The following is a 26,445-nucleotide window of genomic DNA, read 5'->3' as shown; positions in this document are numbered from 1 at the left end:
AAATTACAGCCTGAGTTTTAAGTGAACTGTTTTTCTCAGGTTACGGTTACCCCAGGAATATAATAAGCTGGACGGTCTGAAACTATTTACATCTAATCAGAACTTGATAAAAGGGTACTCTTCATGGTCTAGTTCAGTTTTTAAAAAAAGAGTTCTACATTAGGGTTTCAGACGCAAAAAATGAAAATAAAAAATTTCCTTCGCTGACAATTTGTATATGTCAATTCAACGTTCCAAAGTTGCGTGATTAATATCATATAATAGCAATAAAACTTCACCATACCCTTGTTTATCACCACATCAAACCTCCTCTCCTAGCTCTGACTTCTTAACAAAAAACGTTGCCAATGCTGTACTAGGACTTGAAAATTACTTCAACAAAAATTAGACATTAGGGAATTCCCTGGCGGTCCAGTGGTTAGGACACTGTGCTCTCACTGACGAGGGCCCGGGTTCAGTCCTTAGTGGGGTAACTGAGATCCCACAAGCTGTGCAGAGCGGCAAAAAAATAAAAATTAGACATTAAATGAAAAGAATACCTGAATAGGCACCCAAGAACATTACTTTTGGCCTAAGAGAGCTCAAAAAGTCATGTCTCTATAAAATTGTGTAAAATGACATAGTAGTAACTAAAACATAATATCATCCATATAAAGATGCCTAATTAACTGCTGCATAAGAATTTTAGAACTGATATATTATCATCACTGTATTTCTTATTAAAGTTCTACCAGTTAAAAAAATTTTTAAGAGGAATGAAATGGAAGTCAAACTAATGATGAAACTATTGTTTCTCCAAGTGTAGTCTACAAACAACCTGCGTTAAACTCACTTATGGTGCTTATTAAAAAATGCATATCCTGGGCCCCGTCCTTAAAAATTCTGATTTATTGTATCTGGGTGATTTTTATGCACAGTTACATTTGAGAACTACTGGTTTAGACCTTACTCCCCTCAAAGATCACATCAATTCCCTAAGGACTCCATCTTCCGTACATGTATATAATGTTAGATTCAAGAATTTATAGAATTGATACTGCATACTGACTTTAGAATATAATGCTGAAATCTTCTTTTAAACCTACACTTTTCAATTCAGCATTCTGATGATGATAAAATGCTGACACCTATTTGAAATTTTAACTGATATGACATCAGTTTTTCTATTAAGAATAAATGTTCTTACCATGCCATGATCAAATGTGAACACACCAACGTCACGTCCATGATGAATATGATTCCGTCTAATAATTGGGTTTCCATGATTTTTAACCCAAATCCCAGCTAAAGCATTATTGGAAATTTCATTATCTTCATATATTCCCTACAACAATTAACCAGAAATAAACATGAGTAGAGCTAAAAAAAGAAAAAAGAAAAAACCCCACAAAATTAAAAAATACCTGTGCATGATCTGTTATATAAAGTCCAACATTTTCACAGTCACTGATGTTACAGTGCTTGATAGTGGGACATGCTCCTTGACCACTAACACATACTGCAGAGCCAACTGTAAGAAAAATAATTTATTTAAAAACCTACTGGGCAACACAGTGACTCATTTTATAATAAAACGTAACGGGAACACTAACCTGTACATGTACTTCGGATGATACAGTGATCAATAATAGGGCTACAATTTACTGTAATCTCTAAGCAGTGGTGTGCATTGTGGTGTTGAGCAGATTTGTCATCAGGGTTAAACTGAAAAGTAGAAATTTTGTTTGAAATAAACAACCACTGCCTTAATGATTTCCACATACATACTTAAAAATTAAAAAATGCCTTACCCTTATTGTCATATATCCAACATAAGCATCCTCGGAACCTTCCATAAAAACGAAGGTTGAATCTCTAGTGTTTTCAATTATAACTTTGTCTGCTACTTTTCCAGGTGCTACGAAGAAAATATTTTAAAGCATATTACCTTTATCAGACAGATAAAATGGACATTTAAAAATTACTTTTTTAATCAGTAAAAATACTCTGCCATAAAACTAATAATTCAGTACTGCCCTTTTTACGGCTTTTAAATTGGGTACTTTTTTTGGAGAGGGAACTTTTAAAGAACATTAGTATTGAGTAGATAGATAACTATGTTTCATTGGCCTTCATACAGGCAGTCATACTTAACATGGACATTATCTGAGTACCATTATACACAAATCCATGTATAGTAATACTTCTAATAAGATTCAACTACAAATAGTATTTAGTATCAAATGCAATGGCATATTAAAAAGTGGGTTTCTTGTGGAAACCAAATCACAACCAGCAGCACCAGAAAACAAGGCTCAGGGAGAAGAAAGAAAGGGATGATGAGCAGGGAGAGAAAGAGAGAAACTTCTTTATGTAAACTTATTTCCAATACTGGCCTTGATTTGGAAAGTAATGGAAATCAGTAGGCAAAATTTTCTATACTCTCTCCTACTTTTCTTTGAGGTGGAAATGGGGGAGGGAAGAAGAAAGAGCAGTAAATGCAAATTTCACTAACTAGTAACAATTAACTAGCTATCTTAAAATGGTCTCGTACTACAGTATCCTTAAAAAAATCAGATATACCATAAATCTTCAAATAACTGATCAGTGCTCAACAAATACTACATTTCTTCTAAGAAACCTGACCGTAAAAACAGCTTTGAAACAGTACAGAAAGTATTTTAAAAGTACATTTGTTTCATTAAAAATACAGCAATAAAAACATTATCCTCTGTATTTTCAAATAAAAGATAAAATTAACCAATATTTTTCTCTCCTTAATGAACAACTAAAGCAGCTGGACAAAGTACTGACATCAAGAAATACACACATCCCCCCAAAAAGAAATAGGTACATTTATAATTTCTGAACTCTAAAGTTTTCATTTCCATCATATAAAATATACATGATATTTCGTACTTTTTCCTACAATTAAGATATTATCAAGGTTCATCTGGATTTTAAGTAACTAGCATTTTAAAAACCCATCATGTAAATAAAATATTAAAATTCTAATGACAATGCATTTACACATACCTGCACCAATCATGGTGATTGGAGATTCAATATATATCCATTCATCAGTATATATTCCAGAATGAACAAAGATAAGTCCATCAAAATGAGCTTCTTGTACCCCACCAAGAGCATCTTCAATTGTATCGTAATACTAAAAAAAAAAAAAAAAAAAAAAAAAGTCAGTATAGAACTGTAAGATCATCATTTTAAATATTAGAAAAAGACAAATCAAACATACCAACATATTTTCTCTTCCTTTGTATCTTGCAGGGTTACTGTAGAAATGTTCAGCAAATCCTGGCTTTACATGCGCACCTTTATACTAAAACATCAAAAAAACCAAAAACAAAAACACAAAAACAAATACTGACTACTAACATAAATACTATAGTCTAAATTAATTTAGTACTATATGAATTTTTCATTAGTTATCAAATTTTTCATTAATTATCAAAAACAATTATCAGTCCAACAAATTTTCTGTTGCATATTGCAATGTAAAATCTAGAACAGTTTATGACTCAGTAATATCCAGTAAATAGGACATGATTTTTCAAGCTGGAACAGACAGTTCTTTGTTGTGAGGGCTATCCTGTGTAGGATGTTTAGTAGCATCCCTGGACTCTAACCACCAGGTATCAGTAGCAGTCTCTTCTCCAGCTGTGACAACCAAAAATGTCTCCAGACATTGTCAAACATCCCCTGTGGAGCAAAATCACCCCCAGCTGGGAACCATTCGTAAAGGACCATATGAAAATTAAGCTAAATGTGAAACTTTAAATAACTACTCAACAGTAATAATTTAAATATAAGGTCAAACAGATCCAGAGAAAGTATAACTGCTCTCAGGCTACTGATACTTACTGCTACAGTTTAAATGATTAATAAATATGTCAGTAGTGAAAAGAATTGTTGACTTTTTTGTTGGTTGATAAATGTCCACTGGCTTGAAACCTATTCTTTTTTTTTTTTGCAGTGCCACGAGTCTTCTGGGATCTTAGTTCCCTGACCAGGGACTGAACCCGGGCCCTCAGCAGTGAAAGCGTGGAGTCCTAACCACTGGACTGCCAGGGAGCTCCCCTGAAACCTATTCTTGAGTTTAAATTTTTAAAAAGGAACTTTTATTTAAAATATATAATATAAATCAGTGTTTTCCATTTATACTTCATACCAACTGCTGGAAACTCTCTTTCCAAGGATTTGGATGTTCATATTCTTCTGGATTAATCTGGTAGAATTTGCCAGGTTCAGGATGCATCATAGGGCGGGTATATTCAAATACTTCCATGTATAATCGTTTCCTGAAGGGGGAAAGGAATGAAAGATTTCTTCATAAAATGTCCTTTAAACAACTATAAAAATTATTTGAGGCCTCAAAAACTTATAAGAATATGAAAAAGCAGAATTTTAAATGTAAAAATAAAATTTTTGTCTAAAACAATGTAACTGCATATAAAAAACAGTCCACCCAAAAGAATAAGTGTCAATTCTTTAAAATCTGACTGTTTAGTCAGGGGAAAATAAAAGCCACCCTTACTGTAAAAGCCACATACAGTTTCACTTTAAAAGGATTATTTTAAATAATGATGAAAAATAATGATGATGCTTCATTTATGTCCTATCAAGAACCATCAAATCTTAGAAATGGAGTGATAGTAACTATTGTAACTTCTTGTACAAAGCAAAATGTTTCTTCTTCTGCTCTTCGTTCTCTTTTTCCTTTCTAACACAAATATAATTTTTTCATAAATTTAAGGTGTACCTTATTTTCAGCATCATAGAAGTAATACATATAAGCTGTTGTAAAATACAGAAAAGTATAAAGAGATAACCTATACTTTCAATATATTCACTATTAAACAGTTTACTGTATTTCCTTACAGTCTTTTTAGGTACAGATATTTTCACTTGTAACAGTTGTGACTGTAACACATAAAATTTTGTATTCTGCTTTTTACTTTTTATAACATAGCATCTTCCCATGTTATTAAAAGCTGTAAAAATCACTGTTAATGACTATATCACAACCCTCTAAGTAGACATTACATTGTTTACTTTTAGTCCCATCCCTTACTGCTAGACTTTTCCATTATTTCTAATTTCCCCTCCCTAACTATGCTATTATGAAAAATTTGTAAATAGGGTAAACAAATTTTCAGAAGTGGAATTGCTGGGTCAAAGGGCATGCTTTTTTTTTTTTTTTTTTTGGCTGCATTGGGTCTTCGTTGCTGTGTGCGAGCTTTCTCTAGTTGCAGTGAGTGGGGGCTACTCTCTGTTGTGCTGCACGGGCTTCTCATCACAGTGGCTTCTCTTGCTGCAGAGCACCGGTTCTAGGCACGTGGGCTTCAGTAGTTGTGGCTTGCGGGCTCTAGAGCACAGGCTCAGTAGTTGTGGCACACAGGCTTAGGTGCTCCGCAGCATGTGGGATCTTCCTGGACCAGGGATCGAACCTGTGTCCTCTGAATTGGCAGGAGGATTCTTAACCACTGCACCACTAGGGAAGTCCCAGGGTATGCCTATTTTATGGTTCAAAAATACAAATGTCCGAACTATTTTCCAAAAGTGATATACAAAATCTACAGTCTTACCTAACTATCAGATTTAATTAATTAGCTGTTTTAAATTAGACTTCGTACTGTTTCTAAAAAGCAATGGAATGAAAAACATTTCCCATAATCACTGTTGCTTTTAACTGACAAGTAGCAGAAAAAGTACTTCTTTTATTGTTTTAAAAACACTGCCGGGCTTCCCTGGTGGCGCAGTGGTTAAGAATCCGCCTGCCAATGCAGGGGACACGGGTTCGAGCCCTGGTCCAGGAAGATCCCACATGCTGCGGAGCAACTAAGCCCGTGTGCCACAACTACTGGGCCTGCGCTCTAGAGCCCGCGAGCCACAACTACTGAAGCCTGCGCACCTAGAGCCCGTGCTCCGCAACAAGAGAAGCCACCGCAATAAGAAGCCTGCACATCACAACGAAGAGCAGCCCCCGCTCGCCGCAACTAGAGAAAGCCCGCATGCAGCAACGAAGACCCAACGCAGCCAAAATAAATAAAAGTAAATAAATTCATTAAAAATATATTTAAAAAAAAACAAAACAAAAAACACTGCCTGGACTGACAACCAACATTTGTGATAAACAGGTAACTTGGAATTTATAAGCATTCTAATTTTCTTCTGACTATTTAACTGTAACCATCAACTCACACTCCAACTTTCCTACCATCTTCAGCATTTTGGGCAGCAAGTAATATATCTCAAGATAATAAGAAATAAATTTTCACTTACCACAAAATTGGATCATTAGCAAGTTCACTGAAGCGTTTACACACACAAGCTGCTCTACAAAGATCCTGTTCCAGCAAGTAAGAGAAGATTTTTAGAACCACTTCATCTGGCAGTTTCTCCTGAAGATACTGTTCAGCAGGTGCTGCTATAAAGAGATTAACAAACAGAATATAAACAATCTATCATGCTAGCAAAGACTTTCTCATTATTTAAAGAGCACAATTTCCATTTTGTCTAATGAACAGCTTTTTATTTTTTGACGACAATCATTTTATAAGCATTTGCTTTCATAGATGACACACATTTATTTTCTTTTATCTTGACTTGACAGTATTCTTTCTTTTAGCTAGCTAGTATGCACAATTTCAAAAACTGGTTACACTAAATATACAAAAAGGATTTTTATACAACAATTACAGTCAGAGATGGAGAAGGTGACGGTTCTCATGTTTATTCTGTAATAATCACTTTCTCAATCTCAAATGTACAAATAAACTACATTTAATTTGATTTTATTTTTTTGGTATCAAAAAATAAAAATTATTTGACCCTATTTCTTAGCTTTCCCATAGGAAATACCTGATAGATCTTGTGATTTTCCAGAGACTCTGGCACGTTTTGCACGATGACCAAAAAAGTTTTCTGTAGTTGAAGTTGAAGCACCCTTTAAAAACAAAATGAAAACTAGTTAAGCAAATATTTTTACCATAATCATTACTTCTAAAAAATGATGACGGTCCCCTTTCTGTTTGTTTCCTAACAATTCCTTCATTACACACACAAAAAAGCAGTTACATTGAACTTACCTCCATACTGCTCTTTGTAGGACACGCTGTTCTTTTTGGCAAAAGAGTTTTCCTACGAAGTTGGTATGGACTATTTTGTGCACCAGGACCTGATTCTTCTGCAACCATATCTGCAGGTACATCATCATCTGTTACAAACAAAATCAATATGAAAAATGTCACCCATTTTTAAGAAAAAGTTCTATGGATCCAGTAACTTTTAAAAAACTTTATAAATTTTTTTGGGGGGAGATACAGTTTTTATACAAAATTCCAGCCAACTGGATAACCATCTGAGAAGTGCTGGATTTCTACTTCATTTCTTACTTCAAAATAAATTCCACAATAGACCATATGCTTACATACAATATAAATAAACAAAATCACTAGAAGAAAACAAAATTATTTTTTATAATGTTAAAGTGGAGAAGCTCTTTCAAGGTATGACACAAAATTGGAAGGCATTAAAAAAAAAGGTGAGGAGGATGTTCACGTGACGAGTGAGTACACGTGAGTACTGCAAGGTTAGAGTCCAAGTGGGGTGAGAAAGGTGTCAAAAGAGAGGGATAGTTCAGTTTAGGGTATCAGATACCAAGTAGGATAAAAAGGGCATCCATGCAGAGGGTGGTCTGGCATACAGTGTTGGAGCTCAAGAGGGGTTAAGAAGGAAGTCCATGTGGGGGAAGGTGGCCTGGAATGGAGAGTCAGAGCCAGAGAAGGGAGAGAAGGGCATTGCACAGGAGAGGGGATGGTGGAACTGGAAGCTTGGTAACAAACAACAGAGGGACTGATCAAATGGAAGCCAGGCTTCTGAAAGAGAAGAGTTAAAATATAAAAAAAGAGAAAGCTAGAGTAAATCTTACGGTGTTATATTGGAATTATCAATGTGAACTCATTGTTTTTAAAAGATAGATAGATATAGAAATATGTATAGATACAGATGTTTGGAAATGTGTGGATTATACACGCGTATATTCCTTAGCTCTGTTCACTGACAAAGCCTGGAAGCAATGCCACTCCAACAGCAATGAGCATGACTAGCATTTGGATCTTTGCTTCTGAATACTTCTCTATAAAAGGAGTAAGGGCTCCTTGGAGAAATGGCTGATTCTAGGTTGAGGGAAATACAGAATGAGCCTGGAGTATCTTGTGGCAGAAACAAGAAAGTGCTCAGTAATGAGGACATGTCAAAAGAACACTGAAGTCAGCCTGAATGGCCACCCACTAGCAAAATCATGCTGAAGTACCAAAACTCATGATAGTAAAGGGATTATAACCCACTGAATGGACAACAACCCAAAATTCATTCTACTACAAATAAATGAATAAATGGAAAGTTTGACAAGGAGGTGTTTAAAGTACCTCCCCCACAAAATACTGATTAAGTAGAAAGGGAAAAACCATTACTCTACAGTAGAGATGCCAATCAGATGCTGTCTTAATTAAGGGATCAAAGTGAACATCATCATTCATAGGACAAACTGAAACCGTGTGTCACCTGATAGCATACAAGATCACAGAATCACTTCTATGATATTCCTGACAAAGATGCATAACCTAAATCTAATTATGAGGAAACATTAGAACAAATTCTTGTTCTAATTTGTTTTGAATAATCTTCAAACTGTCAGTTATGAAAGTCAAGGAAAGCCTGAGGAACTGTTCCAGATTGAAGGATACTGAAAAGATATGTCAACTCAATGCAACATGTGGTTCTGAACTGGATCCTTTTGCTAAAAGGTTGTTATTAATACAATAGTGAAATAATTCATTCAATTAGTGAAACTTGAACGGAGGTCTAAAGACAGTAACGTGTCAATGTTACCTTTCTGATTTTAATAGGTGTAGTATGGTTATTTAAGGGAATATCCTTGTTTGTAGGAAATACACACTAAAGTATTAGGAGGTGACAGGACAAAGGCTGGGAACTTATTCTTGAAGGGTTCAGGGAGAAAAAAAAAAACCACACTTCTTTGTACTGTACTTCTAAACTCTTTCCTAAGTTTGGATTGTTAAAAATGAACTAATAAATCTGAGTAATATTTTAACATTTAAAAATTCTTCTTGGAAAATGAAAACCATAAACATAGTCAAAAGAAGCAACACAATTAGGAAAAAATATGTGCAACACATGTCACGAAAGGGTAATTTCCTTATTATATCTGAGTGCTACAAATCAATATGGAAAAGGCTAACAATTCAATAGAAAATTGGACCAAGGACACGAACAGACAATTCATAATTTAGGAAATACAAATGAAATACTAATAAAAACTATAATGAGATTTTTTTAATCAAAGCAGATTATCAAAGATCAAAAAGTTTGATCACAGTACTTCCCTGGTGGCGAAGTGGTTAAGAATCACCTTGGTTCGAGCCCTGGTCCGGGAAGATCCCACACGCCTTGGAGCAACTAAGCCTGTGCGCCACAACTACTGAGCCTGCGTGCCACAACTACTGAAGCCCGCGCACCTAGAGCCCATGCTCCCACAACAAGAGAAGCCACTGCAATGCGAAGCTCGCGCACTGTAACGAAGAGCAGCCCCCGCTCGCCGCAACTAGAGAGAGCCCACATGTAGCAACGAAGACCCAATGCAGCCAAAAATAAAGAAATAAATTTATATACATAAAAAAGTTTGATCACATACTAGTATTATATATCAAAGGATAGCAAGAGGCAAAAAAAACAATTCTTAATTGCTTTAAGGAGAGCAATTTGACAATAGCTATTACTACTTAACAATTCCATTTCTGGGAATGGATTCTGCAGCTATATTCACACACATGGGCAAAGTAGTAAGTACCAGGATATTCACTGCAGTACTGTTTATAATACTGCTGGGTAACAATCAAAATGTTCATCAGTAAGTATTTGTTAAAAAGCTATAGTATAGCTATACTATCGATGTGGCCATTACAAAATATAAAGCAGTTCTATACAGAACAGATAAGGAACTATTTCCAATATACAGGAAGTATAAAACCCAAAATATACAGAACAATGTGTTTAGTATATGTGTGTGTTTCAAGGCAATACATATACATATGCTTATACATGCATATATTTACTAAAATATAAACTCCATGATGGAAGAGAGCCAACTTGAAGAAGCTCCCACTAGCCAAAGATGGGACAATTTGAGCATCAGTAAGAATAACTGAAAAGAACCAAAAGAAATATATTTAAATCTGTGAGTTTATGACACTTAAAAAAAGGGGGAAAAAGGTTACTTTGAAAGATGCTAGTGAAAAGCAACTCATCATTTTGAAAACTGTTATACAACAGGAAATAACAAAACATTTACTCTTCCTCTCTTATATAAACTAAACTACCAGGTAACTAAGTATTAGATGAGGGGAAGCTTCTTTACAGAAACATTCCAGCAATAAATGAAGAAGAAATAATAAAATTAGAAAAAATAAAAATCTGCAATCTCTAAAGAGTTAATGGATTTAACCACTGAATATCAATACTTCTAATATCACAAAAAGAAAGACCACCAGATATTATATATCTCCTGATGAAAGAACACACCACCACCTACAAAATTTTGCCAAAACCATCAAATCTCAAATTGATCAAACCTGTTAAAAATTCTAAAAGATCAAACTATACCAGTTTCTTCGACAAATTATATGGGAAAAAATGGGGGAAAAATAAGCAAAACTAAAGCATACTGTTTAAAAATATACACTACAGTATTAAAATTACAAAGAAAAAAGCCAGAAAATGATTATCATAAAAATGCTTTTTGTGGGGAAGGAATGGGGCACATAAAAGGCTTCTGCAGTGGCTGGTAAAGTTCTACTTCTTGATCTATTGGTATTACAATACCAACCTTAACAATAATTCAATAAACTATGTATTTGTTTTATGTGAGCCTCTCTATCTGGCTATATTTTCTGATAATAAAGGTGTTTTTAAAAGATGGGGGGTTGTAACAGTGTATTTAAAAACAGGTTTTATCCCAACCGCAGACCTTGGACAGATAAACTTTTAAAAATCAATCAATAAATCAATTTTTTGGCCACACCCTGGAGCATGCCAGATCTTAGTTCCCCAACCAGGGATAGAACCCACGCCCCCTGCAGTGGAAGCTCGGAGTCTTAACCACTGGACTGCCAGGGAAGTCCTAGGCAGATGAACATTTTTACACCTAAATATTCTCACTAGTAAAGATGGTAACACTATCTTATAATTCACTGGGATGCTGAAAGTGTTTAAATAGAATAACATGTGCAAAACACTCAGCAGTATGCCTGGCTCACACTGTGTTCAATAAATGTTTTAGCTATTATTATTCCATTTAAATATTATTCAAATGAAACCTGGAAAACCTAGTAAGTTTTCTATGTACTATGCTGTAGTCAGAAAATATAGCCGGTGTTATATGCTTGGGTATTTGTCAGTCATCCCACTGTAGTTTAATATGTGGTTAATTTCTACGTTTCATGTGTGATTGAAAGGAACATCTACATTCTATTTTTTGAAAGTAAAGTTTAAACACATCTAAAATATCAAGTTTGTTAACTGTACTGATCAAATATTCTATGCCTTCACTTTTGTTGGAGGGTGGTGGTAGCAGTGGTCTGATTTATCTGTCGGCTTCTGAAGGAAATGTGTTAAAATTTCCCACTACCTGTAGGTAGTCCATTTTTAGTATGTAAAATTTTGCTTTATATACTTTGACATAATATTACTTGGACATAAAGGTTCAAGATTATTATTTCTTCCTAGTGAATTATTCCTTTCCATCATTATGCAATGGCTCTCTTTATCCTTAATAATACTTTTGCCTTTAAAATCTGTTTTTGCCTGATAATATTTTTCTAAGAGCTTTTTGTCTTGTTTTGTATCAGCCTAGCATTTTGCCAATCCTATATTTTCAACTTTTTACTTTTGGGTCATTATATTTTAGATTTAGTTCTTCTTAACCATTTATTGCTATATTTCTTTCCTTTTCAGCCAAGCAAGAATATCTAATATGCTATTTAATGCATCTAAAGCCAAATTCCAAGATTATATTTTTCATTTCTGAATGTGATTTGATTTTCTTTTTCGAGTCTGTTTCTTTTTCATATTGGCCTGTTACTTCATCATGCTTCATTTCCTTTTTTTATCCTTTTAATCATTTCATACACACTTATTTTATATTCTCATTTAGATTTTTCTATCATTGGCCACTTTAAAAAAATCTATGTACAATTAGGAAAGCTCTTTCAGGTTCTAGGCTGCATGCCTGGGTCTCAGAGCTAGCTCTATTTTGAAAAGGCCCAATCTCCATTCTCCACCAAAATTCCACCCCAGACTTCTTAGGACATATATCCAGGACCAAAAGGGGCCTGTACTATTTTATACAGCAGCACCAGTTCCCACTTAAGGTTTTGATTTGATTTCTTTCATACCTGGCACCTGGGAATTTCCTTCTCTTCTTTCCTTCCTCAGAGTTTAGCCATGCATTTAGTTTTGCGTTACACTTCTATATGTTTGCAGTGTGTATAAACGTGCGGGTGATACTTCTATCATCTTGGTTTATCGTGCAGCTAGTAGTCAGTTTCTACAACACTCAAAAGAACATCCTCAAACTTTTCATCCTATACAGCCCTCCCTCTAATCCCACTCCTGTTTAAAATCTATAGATCTTACTATTACAGATACCCACCCAGACACCACCATCTTTCCTTTTCACCATCAACACAGCAAATATTAAGGACTGAAAAGTAAGGAATGCAGAGGTAATAACAGGAAAGAGAAGGTGCTTGTTAATTCAGGTGCAAGCTGAAGTTCACACCAAATAAATACATGAAGCTACATGATTTGAATCATGTAATGCCACAGTAACCTCAACTTCTTATTCAGAACACTGTCCTGTTCTAAAGCACTCAAAGCTCAGTTCTAAAGTAACTGTATTAAACTCTTACTTGTGCTGAGATAAAGAATCTGTGCTAAATTCTATACAGCTCTCATAATAAATTACCACTGACTGTTCTGAAAATTACATACAGCGCCAGAAGGTATTTTTACAAAGGGGTCATACTGGAAAGATCACTTGGCTACTATTTTAAATAAGAAGCAAAAGGAGAAAGCTTAGAAGAAACAAAAACCCAAAACACACACGCAAAGAACAATCTCTAGTCACTAGTGTTCTCTTCATCTTTTGAACTCCTATAGTACTGTATATACACCATATATTCTTTACCTTATCACAGCTGCCTTATCTGTTTTTTTACTTTTTTGGCATACACTCTTATTTTCCTAACAAAATTTAAGCTCTGAGGGCAAGGTCCCTATTTTATATTTTTCCTCCATGTTCAGCTTAGTGCCCAATAACAGCTGAATAGATGTTGATTCTTATCCATCAAGAACTCTTTAATTTTACTCAATTCAAGGAGTTTTCCCCAGAAACCACCACTAGTGGTAGACTAAGATGACCTTACATACTACTTTACAGAAAATAAAAAGCCAGACAGGAACTGCTTCACTTCTTCCTACCTCCAACTCTGCAAACTCATTTACATGCATATCCATTATTTTTTGTTCCCTCCTGAAATTATGATAGATTTGGCACATATGAAGCAAACAAAAAAATGTTAAATAAATTATACAATGACTAAAGTAAAGATCTATGATAGCTGCCAAACTGTGTCCAATCCGGGAACCAAGAAATCATGAAGGACTGGTTATGGTATTGTTCTAACAACAAAGTCTAAAAACAAGACCTCAAAATAATATTTTGTTAAAATTTTTTTAACTTTATATCTTTTACTTTTATATCTAACATTGGAATACCAGTATTCAAATGTCAAATTGTAATCTAAGACTAATAAAAAATAACTCTCAATACCAAAAATGTTCAATTTCAACCATAACTTACAGAAAATGTAGTTTTCAATTAGAAAAACAATTAGAAAAATAGTTCTTGACCAGTGATGCCCAATAGAAACAGCATGTGATCCAATTTTCTAGTAGCTATATTAAAAAAATATCAGTGAAATTAATTTTAATATAAATTTAACCCACTTAGGTAAAATTTATTATCTCAACATGTAATCAATATAAAATTATGAGATATTTTACATTCTCTTTTTTCATACTAAAGCTCTGTGTTTTTAATACTTACAGTATGCCTCAAATTCAGATAAGCCATACTTCAAGTGCTCAACAGCCCCATGTGGCTAGTGGCTACCCTAATTGGATAGTACACACACATACATACAGTTTTATTAAATTCTTATCAGTTCTCTTAAAGGATAAATAGTATCATGCAGTTTAAAGGGATGCTATACCCACATATGAATAATGTCAAAATTTATTTTATAATTTTTAGATTTTACTATAAATCCTATATAAATATACTAGAGTCTTCACTATCAATAGGAACCACAGGAATAAATAAAGGCTTCTGGAGAATAAGCATGCTTATTTAACTAAAAAATAATCTTTGAAATCTTAGATATTAAATAGCACTGAAAATTTATATTAAGATGCACTTCAACAAAAGAAGAGACTTAAGTCTATACACCTTAAGCAGAATACCTTAATTTTTACATACCTTTTTAACTATCTCAAAGATGTACAAAAAATTATACTATTGATTGGCTGGGGTTTAAAGTCTATACACTTTAGGTTTAAAGACTAACCTAAAGATAAAGGGTAGTTTATGGAATTTAATTTCCAGAAGTTTTTTCCCCCACAAATACTATATGAGTTCCACATTACTTACCCATAGCCACTGATCAGATTGGAAACTTAGGCAAATCTGTGCTAGTAACTGTGTGTTTAGAAACAGCTCCCAGTCTCACAGTGTAAAGAACCACACTTGACAACTGTTTCTAACACAGTTGGGAACTACCACAGCTTTTTTCCAACTACTAAAAAAATCCATGAATAAAATGAAATCAAGACAAAAATTTATCTTAAATGCATTTTAATTTAAATATTTTACTTAAAACTTAAATATTTTACTTTAAAAACTTAAATATTTTAAGGGAGGGAGCCCAGAAGTAAAGCTATTATAAAAAACTGCTTTTTAAAAGTCTGACTTGCAATAATCAGATATTTATAATTGTATTTTATATACAGTTACAAACTCTAAAAAATTTAACTATTCAGGATACTGTTCTATACTTCCATTAACATATTCAGTTATTATTTATACACATACATACATACACACACACACACACACACACACACACACACACACAATTCTGCTGAATTTTCACCACAACATGAACTATAGGGATTATCTAAGACTGGTCAGAGAAAATATATTTGACCACTGAATAACAGTCTTTAGAAGCCACATCTTTGATATTATAAAGAACTACTGAAAACTCAAACAAGGCTTCATTTCAACAGAAGAAATTTAGACCACTCTTCATTCTGACAGAAAGTATGTTCAACAAATATTTGCTGAATGAGTAAAGAATAAATGAATGGGACTTCGCTGGTGGCACAGTGGTTAAGAATCTGGCTGTCAATGCAGGGAACACGGGTTCAATCCCTGATCTGGGAAGATCCACATGCCACAGAGCAACTAAGCAACTGAGCCCACACGCCGCAACTACTGAAGCCTGTGCTCCGCAACAGAGTAGCCCCCGTTCGCCACAAGTAGAGAAAGCCTGCATGCAACGAAGACCCAACGCAGTCAAAAAAAAAAAAAAGAATAAATGAATGAATGTGCCATGCACTATGTGAGGTACTGGTAAAACAGAGCAACCAAACAGAATATTGTACTTACCCTCCAAGAGCTTAGACGAGACATAAATAACTAAGCAGGCAATAATAATACAGTATGTCATACGCTGTAAAAAGGATAAGCGGAAGGTACTATGGGAACACACAAGAATATCTAATCCAATCTTAGATGATGCTAGGGTATGATGCTGGGGTATTAGTGAAGGTTTCTTGAAGAAGGTCCAAGGTGAGATGATAACTACTGGGAGTTAGTTAAGCAGAAGGAATAGTGTTTGTGAAGACCTGAAGGTGCTCACCTCTAGAAGTCTCAAAGAACTGCACGTTGGTCCGTAAAGCTGTATCACATAGCAGGGTCCAGATTACGAAGGGTGCTACAAACACTTTAAAGAATTTAGATTTTATCTTGAAGGCCAAGGCTAGCCACTAAAGGGTTTTAAATATAGAACAGTGACATGTTCTGATTTGTGTTTTAGGGAGATTACCTGAACAATGTATAGATAGATAATTGGATGGCACTGGTGGCAAGAGGCCAATTAGGAAACTATGGAGTAATACAATGGAGAGATGAACATAGCTTGAACTATGGTAATAAAAATGAAAGAACTGAATAGATTTGAGATATATTCACAAGGTAAATTCGTAAAACTTGGTGACTGAATGGATATGGGTTGGGTGGAGGAGAGGATGGTGCCAAGAATAATATTGATCTGGGCAATCCAATGGATGGTGGTGCCATGTACTAATAAGAAAGGAACCTTTGTAGGTAAGACAGGGATGTGGAGGGAAAAAAAAAAGGTTTGGATTTTTCTTTTTAATGAGAAAATTTTTTGTTTTGTTTTGTTTTGCTGCGTTGGGTCTTTGTTGCTGCGTGCAGGCTTTCTCTAGTTGTGGCGAGCAGGGGCTATTCTTCGTTCCGGTGTGTGGGTTTCTATTTGCAGCAGCTTCTCTTGTTGCAGAGCAGGGGCTCTAGGTGTGTGGGCTTCAGTAGTTGCAGCATGTGGGCTCAGCAGTTGTGGCTCACGGGCTCTAGAGCGCAGGCTCAGTAGTTGCGGCACATGGGCTTAGTTGTTCTGCAGCATGTGGGATCTTCCCAGGCCAGGGCTCGAACCCGTGTCCCCTGCATTGGCAGGCAGGTTCTTAACCACTGTGCCACCAGGGAAGTCCCCAGGTTTGGACTTTGAGTTTTGAGGAAGCTGTGGGACATTCACGTGGAGACTCTCAACAAAACTAAATATATTGATCTCAGGCTCCAGTGAGTGATTTGGGTTGGAGATAAAAAAATTAGAGAATTTTGCCACTCTGAAAATATACTCTGGTAGGAGTGAAGATTCAGAAAGTGTAGATTAGCTGTCATTATTTATATATGGTACAATACTGGTGTTTCATGGCAGATGTGTCATCCAACTCTTGAGAATTAGCCATATGATGTAAGTGGATAGTTAGCAATGTCAAAATTATCATTACTGTATATATAAAAATGTATCTGTGGGTCCTGAATTGACAAGAATTCATACTCTAGCTTGATAAAAAATAAAAGAAAATCAACTGACAACTACTAATTCAAGGATTAATATCCTTTGGGAGTAGCTTAGCTTTATTTTCATTCTTTCCTGTTACATACCACATTTTGTTCTCCTAAGACATTTTCTCCCACTGCTTTCAGGGAAAGGAGTATTGAACAGCGCCCCCCCCCCCCCCAGATGGAACATTTTAAAACTCTTTCTTCTATTCTCGTATCTTACCCTCCAGTTTTGCATTTTCAATATTTCCTAACGTGACAAAATTCATAAAATACAATCACTCTTTTCAATTTTATCAAACAAGAAAAACTATTTTAAAGTAACTTTCATAAATTTTAAGTATTTTTAAAGTTCAATTGGAAAACAACATAATTCAAAAGTATCATTACATCCAAAGTAGAAGCTGATACGACAAGAATATCAAGTGCATCATTAATTCAAAATCAGAATGACCATGGTCCCAAATCAATCATTAAGACAAACCTAATTCTAAGGCTAACATAAGACTCATATAAGTCATTAATTAAAAGCTATTAATTTTCATCTATTTGCTAGTCACTATGAATATAAAAATCTGCCATTGAGGGACTTAATCTAGTAGGGAAGCTAGACATGTAAACAAATAACTGAAGCAATATAATAAGTGCCATACTAAAAGCACACAAGGTGTTAGTAAAGTATAAAATAGGACACAAAAATCACCATATGCACACAGCTTAAAAGGAAACAATTTAGCCTGTCCCTAGTTTTATTTTCACATGAAATTTAGACAATTTTAAAAATGCCTTTTATTAGTTTAGTTTTATAGAAAAGGAGTAGTGAAAGCCAGGAGAGTAAAGTATGAAGGTCAAAATGAGAATAAGGCTATTATATTCTTACAAGCATTAAATGCTTAACCTTTGTTGTAAATTCACACAACAAACTACTTAAATGAAAGAAGGAAAATGGACCGAGAGACTAAACATCATCAGTTCTCTTTCTTTCACAGTTCCATAGTTAGACCACAGTTCTGAGACTGCATGATTTCTAGCAATATTTTACAGATCAAAAGATCAGATGACAGGAAAGATATTATCAGTGGTCATCTGAGGCCCACTAAGATTCAGTGAAATGCTGAAGGTTAGAAAGCTAGTAAGTGGTAGCAAAATAATTTTTAGCTCAGTGGACTCCAAGTACAATGTTTTTATTTGTTTTCACAAAATGTAACATGGATGTCTCAAAAAAGCTTATTATATAATCAATACAGATGATCATAATGAGAGTAAATGGAATAATAATAGTACTATTACAAACTAGTGTACCCAACACTGAAAACTTCCACGTGCAGGCACTATTATTTCAAGTGTTTTCTATATGAATTAACTCACTGAATCCTTATATCAACTCTTTGAGGAACATATTATTATTCCTATTTTACAGATGAGAAAACTAGGCACACAGAGGTTAAACATCTTGCCCAAGGCCACAAAATATTAAGAAGCAGAGGCAGAATGTGAACTCAGTCTAGCTCCAGAGCCCCATACTCTTTACCACTGTGCTATCTAAATACACGTTAGTCATGTGAAATACTATGGGATATACTTATCACTAGGAGTATATTAGCATATAAAAGAATACCATGAAATGAAACATATACTTTTGGAAATGTTAAAGAATTTTTAAAAATGAAATCATAATTTTTCATGTCTTATTTTATTCGAAGTGTTAATGAGTTAACACTTTATATAAAAATACCACAACATATACATCAGACCCTTTATTTTCATAATGAGTATCTCCTTAGATCTTTTTGTATTGTAAATATCAATAACATTTTGATATTTTATTTTACATATTTGACGGCATAGCACAATGTTTACGAATACAGGCTCTGGAAAGACTGTTTAGCTCTTTGTTAGAATACTGGCTTAGTGGTTGTGCAATCTTGGAAAGGTTCCTTAACCTGTTTGACTTTCAGTGCATCTATAAAATGGAGATAATGGTGCGTACCTCATAAAATTTTTGTGAAGATTAATACTTAACACAGTCCCTGGCAGAGATAACATTCCAATGTTAGCTATTATCATAATTGAGATGGGATGCTGAAAGTTAGCAAGATGCACTCAAAATATATTTCAAATTCTAGCTAGAGGCCTTTATTATATTATCCAATTCAATCTTCAAAAAAACCTTTAAAATGTAGAAATAATGATTCTTATCACAAAATATTTCTCACGATGAGTGATTAGAATAGTTCTTGACTAGTAGAAAACACAATGTGAAATCCACAAATGCCAAGGCTGACCACTGATAAAAATGAATACTGATCATTTCATTTTAGGAGGCTATAATATTATTCCAATGATCCTGCCACAAATTTAAAGTATGTGTCACAATTTTTTCCCTAATTATAAAAATGTTCACAATTGCCAAGACATGGAAGCAACCTAAGTGTCTGACAGATAAATGTATAAAGAAGATATCGTGTACACACACACACACACACACACACACACACACACACACACACACAAAATGGAATACTACTGAGCCATAAAAAAGAATGAAATCTTGCCATCTGTAACAACATGGATGGACTTGGAGGGTATTATGCTAAGTGAAATGAGTCAGAGGAAGAAAAATACTGTATGATATCACTTATATGTGGAATCTAAAAAATAAAACAAACTAGTGAATATAATAAAAAAGAAACAGACTTAGATACAGAGAAGTAATGGTTACCAGTGGGGAGAGGGAAGGGGGGAGGGGCAAGATAAGGGTGAGGGTTTAAGAGGTATAAACTACTATGTATAAAATAAGCTACAAGGATATACAGTACAACACAGGGAATATAGCCAATATTTTATAATAACTATAAATGGAATATAACCTTTAAAAATTGTGAATCACTATGTTGTACACCTGAAACTTATGTAACATTGTACATCAACTATATTCTAATTTTTAAAAAGTTCACTTAGAAAATGTGAACAATAAAGAAAAACACAAAAGGAAAAAGTTACTAAAATCTCATCACCCAGAGTTTATTACCATTAATATTTTAGAATATTCAAGTTATTTTTTCTCTATACAAATTACATAACTGAAACACTGTATGCACTGTTTGTATTTTGCTTTTTTATTTTCATTATACCATGAGCATATATCATGAACATATAGTTCATGATACAGGTCACAAAATTTCTTTCTGAAACATGTTTTCCAACGGCTACAGAATAAAAATGTTCCATAATTTATGTAATCAGCCCCTTGTTAAATTTATTTAACCAGTCCCCTTTTATTTAAAGTTTCCTTTTTTTTTCTTGGTCATATTTGTGAACTGTTTTAATCATGACAACAATTTACCCTTTCAGGACGGATGATTTTTGACAAAGCTTTATGTCATTCAGAGTCAAACAAGATGACTTACCAAGCTAGGAAGTAATAATAGTTATTAGTTAAATAATAAATAACTAGACTTTTATTAAAGTACCTATTATGAAGCAGGCACGTCATCAACAAACATTATTTCATCATTACTACTATCCTATAAGGTTGATACTATTATTCCCATTTTAGAAATGTGGAAACTGAGGTTTAGAGAAAGTAACTTTCTAGAAGTCAAAAAGTCAGTAAGTGTTAGGGCTGGGATTTGATTCAGGAACCCAGTCTTAACTTCTGTTCCATACTACCTTCCTAACAACAACAACAAAATCAATAATACAACCAACAATACCAGCCCAACAACAACAAAGTGCAGCTAACATTTTATCAATATGCCAGGCACTATGATCACTGTTTTACATACATTATTCTCTATATTCCTATAAAGGAGACCTACTGATTATGAGTCCAACTTGTCTATTTTGTTCTCAGAATATGTTTATATACCCATTTGACCCTGGAACACATGGGGTTAGGGGCACTGATCCTCCTTGCAAGGTTGAAAATCCACCTATAACTTACAGTCGGCCCTCCACATTGGCAGTTCCTGATCTGTGGGTTCAACCAACCACAAATCGTGTAGTACTGTAGTATTTACTATTTAAAAAAAACCACGTATAAATGGACACATGCAGTTCAAACCTGTTTAAGGGTCAACTGTATGTTTTTATCTTCATGCCTTTATTCATGTGGTCTTCTTGCTTACAATATCCATCTCTTTTGTTTCTACTTACACAAGGTAATAGTTCAGTGTTCTGTCAAGTCCCTCATTCTCTATAAAGCCTTTCCAACTTTCCCGTCTCGGACTGCTTTCTGATTGCAACTCATAAAAAGTCAATCAAGTATAGAGTATTAGAAAGAAAACTCTACCTAGTTGTATGAGTTTGGACAAGCCAATTAACCTCTCTCTCTATACTTCAATTCTTTGCCTGCAAAATGAAAAGGGATGGCTAGACCAGCAGTCCTCAAACTTCAGCATCAGAATCATGTGGTGGTCTTGTTAAAACACCTTGTTGAGCTGTACCCCCAGTGTTTCTGAATCAGACAGAGGGGAGGGGGATTTGAATTTACATTGCTAACAAGTTCCCAGGGATGCTACTGCTGGGAAAGGGATGACACTTTGAGAACTACTGGGACCAAACAAAGAAAAGTCCTTGAATGCCAAGGTAAAGGGTTCGGTCTTTATTCTGTTAAGAAAACATGGAAAATTTTAAATTAGTGTTGTAGCATTTATAAAAACTTTTGTTAAGAGGTGGCTAAAGCAGCAATAGGGCACAATAAAAAGACTCCTTCAATAATGGCAACAAATCAGAAAGCCCCGGATTAGGGTGGTGGTAATAAGAATAGGAAAAAAAAACCCCAAAAAAGCCTCAAAACATATGGCTCAGTCGCTCTTCCCTGCTGACGTTTTTGCCATAATCCACTGGAAAGCTACATGTATACATACTACTATTACCTATAAAACACAACATGAAATCAGAAATCACTTTCTGGCATAGCAAAGTCACTATAATGTAATTGTTAGGGATCTAACGTTCAAGTTACTTTCTAAGTATATTTCAATTCCAAACTTTAAAAAATAAAAACCTAGGGGAAAAGGACAGTATAGGTAGACTCATTTTATCTCCAAGACTCCTTAACATTATTAGTAGGGAAATAAAAAGATATAAAACCCTTACAACAAAGAGAACAGGATAAAGCCATCAATACACGAGATTTCAATGGATTTCTAGAAGACACAAAAATAAAGGAATGTTGACTAGTGAAGCAAAGTAGAGGAAGCTACTGCCTAGTAAAGCATGTTAGAGGCTACAAGAGGAGGGAACTGTCAAATTCTCTCAAAACCTCAGAGAAGCTTTGAACTCTGAAAATGCAAGTACAAAACAAAGGACAACAGTGATATGTGGATCTGAAAAACAATGGCATTCACTGCAGATCAGTAAAAGTAAGTCAAAGTCTCATCAAACTACCAAATAAGAGTGAAGGTAGAATAAAGAAATTTCCAGACATGCAGAGACTTACAAAGTTTTTCTCCTGTACAGGAACTTACTTGAGGACATATTTCAACTGAAGCAGGGAGTAAACCCAGAAAGGGGAAGACCTGGGATGCAGCAATTAATGAGGTCATCACAGAAAAGCAACAAAGGGAAGATAGTCTAAGGTAAAGGGTGTGAAGGAGGCCCAAAGAAACCAAGTATAGATTGGACCAGGGCTCCAAAGAGCTACAGGAATGAAATTTCCTGGAAAAGGGGGAAATTAATAGGTTAGATAGTAGGGAGCTTAGAAAAAATTGAGGACGTGATAAAGGCAATAGGTGAAATATAAAAAAGAATCCATCAGAACAGTTAGGCATGATTTCTTTTGAGTGGCCTAAGAATATATCAGGTAGTAGAGAAAGAAACAGAATCTAGCATATGCTTGGCTCGACAGAGAAAATATCCCCGGTAAGTATAATAAGATGAACACTTATTATTTTTCAACTTCTGGAATCAACCTACATACAAATCAATAATATTCCATTAACAATATGATAAATGTTATCAACCTTGATAATGAAAATGTAGAGCCATTAATATTCTCATCTTACAAAGGAGAGAGTCTACAGATACTGTCCATAGTTAAGGAAAAATAAAGTTAAACTTTAAGTATGTCGTTTAAAGTTATATTGGGATGAGGTGGGTGGAGGGAATGCTGTAAGTAAACCATCATAGCACAAATCAACAAGCAATGTTTAAATCTGATAGAGACAAAGCAGGATAAGCTTTGAGCAGCCAAAATAAACCTCATGCTATTTATGCACAGAAATTCATCCAATTACTCAAAGTTCACTGCTCAGGATCCATCTATTTTTACTCTGCACACAATTCTCTTAATTAAGGCATCAGATTTCCAAGTCTTCATACCTAATTGTGCAGGCAGAACTGTTATTTAAAGACTACAAAATCAGTATATAAATTGTCCCAGTCAACAAAGAACATGCCATTTGTTTGGAGAGAAAAGACATACATGGCAATTAATGAGCAAAACAGTGTGTGTGTGTGTGTGTGTGTGTGTGTGTGTGTGTGTGTGTGTGTGTGTGTGTCTCGCTGTACCAGAGCACCACCATGTCACACGAGACAATTAGAGACTATGAATATAAAATAAGATGTTATTTCTGGGGAATTCCCTGGCAGTTCAGTGGTTAGGACTCTGTGCAGCGGTTCAGGGTTCGAGCCCTGGTTGGGGAACTAAGGTCCCGCAAGCCGCACGGTGGGAAAAAAAAATGTTACCTCTGTAGAGCAAATAATTTACATAAAAGAAAAGCAATAAAAATAAAAATAAATGTAGTTCAAAATCATAGGGGAAGATTTCACAGAATGAACAGAGGTTAGGCTTGAGGATAAGATATGGGCAGGCAATGAAACATAAAAAACAAGGTGTTCAGAAAGGAAAAGGGATACTAAAAACACAAGCAAAGATAGGAGTCCAGTGAACCTGTGTTACTCAGGAGCTTTCACAGCAAGACAGAGAGCTGAGAGAAGAAACTCTTGAGGAATGCAGAGGCATTGAATAAAAATGCAAGTGGCAGAGGTAAGAACATGGAAATGTTTTTAAGACAAGCCTATTTCTTACCACCAAAATTACGAGCTGGAAATATAGGAATCATAAGGCAGCTCTAGCAGATTAAAAAAAAAACCACTCCATTATTTTTGTACTTTATATGGATAAATATAGAAAAAACATATTCGAATCCACCTACAAGTTTTACTGAAGTAGATGAAATATCACACTAATGAACAGCAGATGGCGCCAAAATATTATTTTTTCCACAACTGGGTCACATAAACGATTAACTGAAATTAAAAACTCTTCATACCAGAACTGAAGAGTTAAAAAAAAAAAAGACAAATTATCCAGGTTTTCATGTGGTATACTAACAGATTGATTATTAATAACAATGTCCTAGAGTGTGAATACATACAGAAAAACACAAGGTTGCACCAAATGCAAAAAACTTTACCAGTTGTAAACACTTGCTTTTACTAAAAATTTAACTATACTTCTTACACAGGAGTTACTAGTCCAGAAAAAGTACTGATATCTACAAAACCAAAGGGATTCAGACCAACATTTTCATAATAAACCTTTAATTAAATGGCACTAACAGAACTGATCAGCAATATGGGTAATTTAAAGCTACCCTTCACAGAAATGTATTTCCTTTCTGATTCTAAGATGTGTAAGGGAGAACATTACCACAATAAAATTTAGCCACCGATCTCAAGATCACCCAGAGTTCAGAGTATTAAAATGTAGACAAAAAAATAAATGGGGCGGGGGGGGACTCCCCTGGTGGCATAGTGGTGAAGAATCCACCTGCCAATGCAGGGGACACGGGTTTGATCCCTGGTCCAGGAAGATCCCACATGCCTCGGAGCAACTAAGCCTGTGTGCCACAACTACTGAGCCCAAGTGCCACAACTACTGAAGCCCCCGCGCCTAGAGCCCGTGCTCTGCAACAAGAGAAGCCACCGCACTGCAATGAAGAGTAGCCCCCGCTCGCTGCAACTAGAGAAGGCCTGCACGCAGCAACGGAGACCCGATGCAACCAAAAAATAAATATAAATAAATAAATGGGGATTTGGGGAACAACTGTGTCAACATCAGTGGTTCACTTTTATGATGTATGGGTTATGTTAAGATAAAACTAGTTTGTACTGATCGGGGTGGGGTGAGAGGGAGGAAAACTTGGCAAGACTTTAATAGGTGCTGGATGACTTACACAGAGAAAAACAGTACATTTTCACAAATTCATAAATGGATGAGACTTCAAGAAAGATTCCGGTCCGATCCCTCGCATACAAATAGCTAAACCTTTACTGTGTCTTTCTTTTCTGTAGCTACTTTTTCAGGATGTCTAAAGGTTTTACAAACCTTTAAAGCACCAAAAATTTTTTTTAAAATTTTAATCATTTTGATTGAAAATATTTCTAAAGTAAATTACCTTATTTTGCCTTTAAAACAATATTTTAAAATATAATGTAACACTTTCTTGGTTTTTATAAGATAATCATTCGATCATGAAGTAAGTCTACTGCTTTATAATATGATGAGACCCTGAGGACCCACTTATCAGTACAAAGCAATTTTTTCTTCCAGTTTTATTGAGTTATAATTGATACACAGCACTGTATATGTTTAAGGTGTACAGCATAATGATTTGACTTATATGCATCATGAAATGACCACCCCCAATAAGTTTAGTGAACATCCAACATCTCATAGAGATACAAAGTAAAAGAAAGTATTTTTTCCTTGTGATGAGAACTCAGGATTTACTCTCTTAACAACTTTCATAAATAATGTACAGCAGTGTTAATCAAATTAATCATGTTGTACATTACATCTCTAGTACTTATTTATCCTGTAACTGGAAGTCTGTACCTTTGGACCACCTTCACCTAATCCCCCATCCCTGGATTTATCCCTGCTTCTGATAACCACAAATCTGATCTTTTTCTAAGAGTTTGTTTTTTGATGTGTAATTGACCTACCATGTTAGTTCCTGGTGTACAGCACAGAGATTCAGTGTTTCTGTACATTACAAAATGATCTCCACAAAGCTATTTTTAAAATAAGTTGTCCTAAACTGCTGGGTTTCTTGTGTTATTCCTGCAATTTATCAATTTTTTCTCCTTTTCTTGCTGTCATGTTGTTAGATGTCACTTCTTTTAGCTGTTCCTGAGACTAACTA

General features: G+C 34.8%; 1 protein-coding gene across 2 annotated transcripts in view; it reads right to left on the bottom strand.

The window, feature by feature from the left end:
* FBXO11 (F-box protein 11) overlaps positions 1–26,445 on the bottom strand; it is a 100,004-nt gene that overhangs the window by 18,045 nt on the left and 55,514 nt on the right. Inside the window, exons 2-11 of one of the 2 annotated variants that reach the window (XM_082358046.1) lie at positions 7,089–7,216; positions 6,862–6,946; positions 6,283–6,427; positions 4,169–4,298; positions 3,236–3,319; positions 3,016–3,148; positions 1,791–1,897; positions 1,593–1,704; positions 1,404–1,510; positions 1,187–1,324 (exon numbers count right to left, since the gene is read on the bottom strand). In XM_082358046.1, the coding sequence (XP_082214172.1) occupies positions 1,187–1,324; positions 1,404–1,510; positions 1,593–1,704; positions 1,791–1,897; positions 3,016–3,148; positions 3,236–3,319; positions 4,169–4,298; positions 6,283–6,427; positions 6,862–6,946; positions 7,089–7,216 (1,169 nt within the window). The remainder of the gene's footprint in view (positions 1–1,186; positions 1,325–1,403; positions 1,511–1,592; positions 1,705–1,790; positions 1,898–3,015; positions 3,149–3,235; positions 3,320–4,168; positions 4,299–6,282; positions 6,428–6,861; positions 6,947–7,088; positions 7,217–26,445) is intronic. The other variant, XM_082358045.1, reaches the window with a different exon arrangement.

This window comes from Balaenoptera borealis (genome assembly GCF_965194805.1).
Source record: "Balaenoptera borealis genome assembly, chromosome: 15".
NCBI lineage: Eukaryota > Metazoa > Chordata > Mammalia > Artiodactyla > Balaenopteridae > Balaenoptera > Balaenoptera borealis.
The sequence above is the reverse complement of the archived record's forward strand: the minus strand, read 5'-3'. Positions and strand labels throughout refer to the sequence as shown.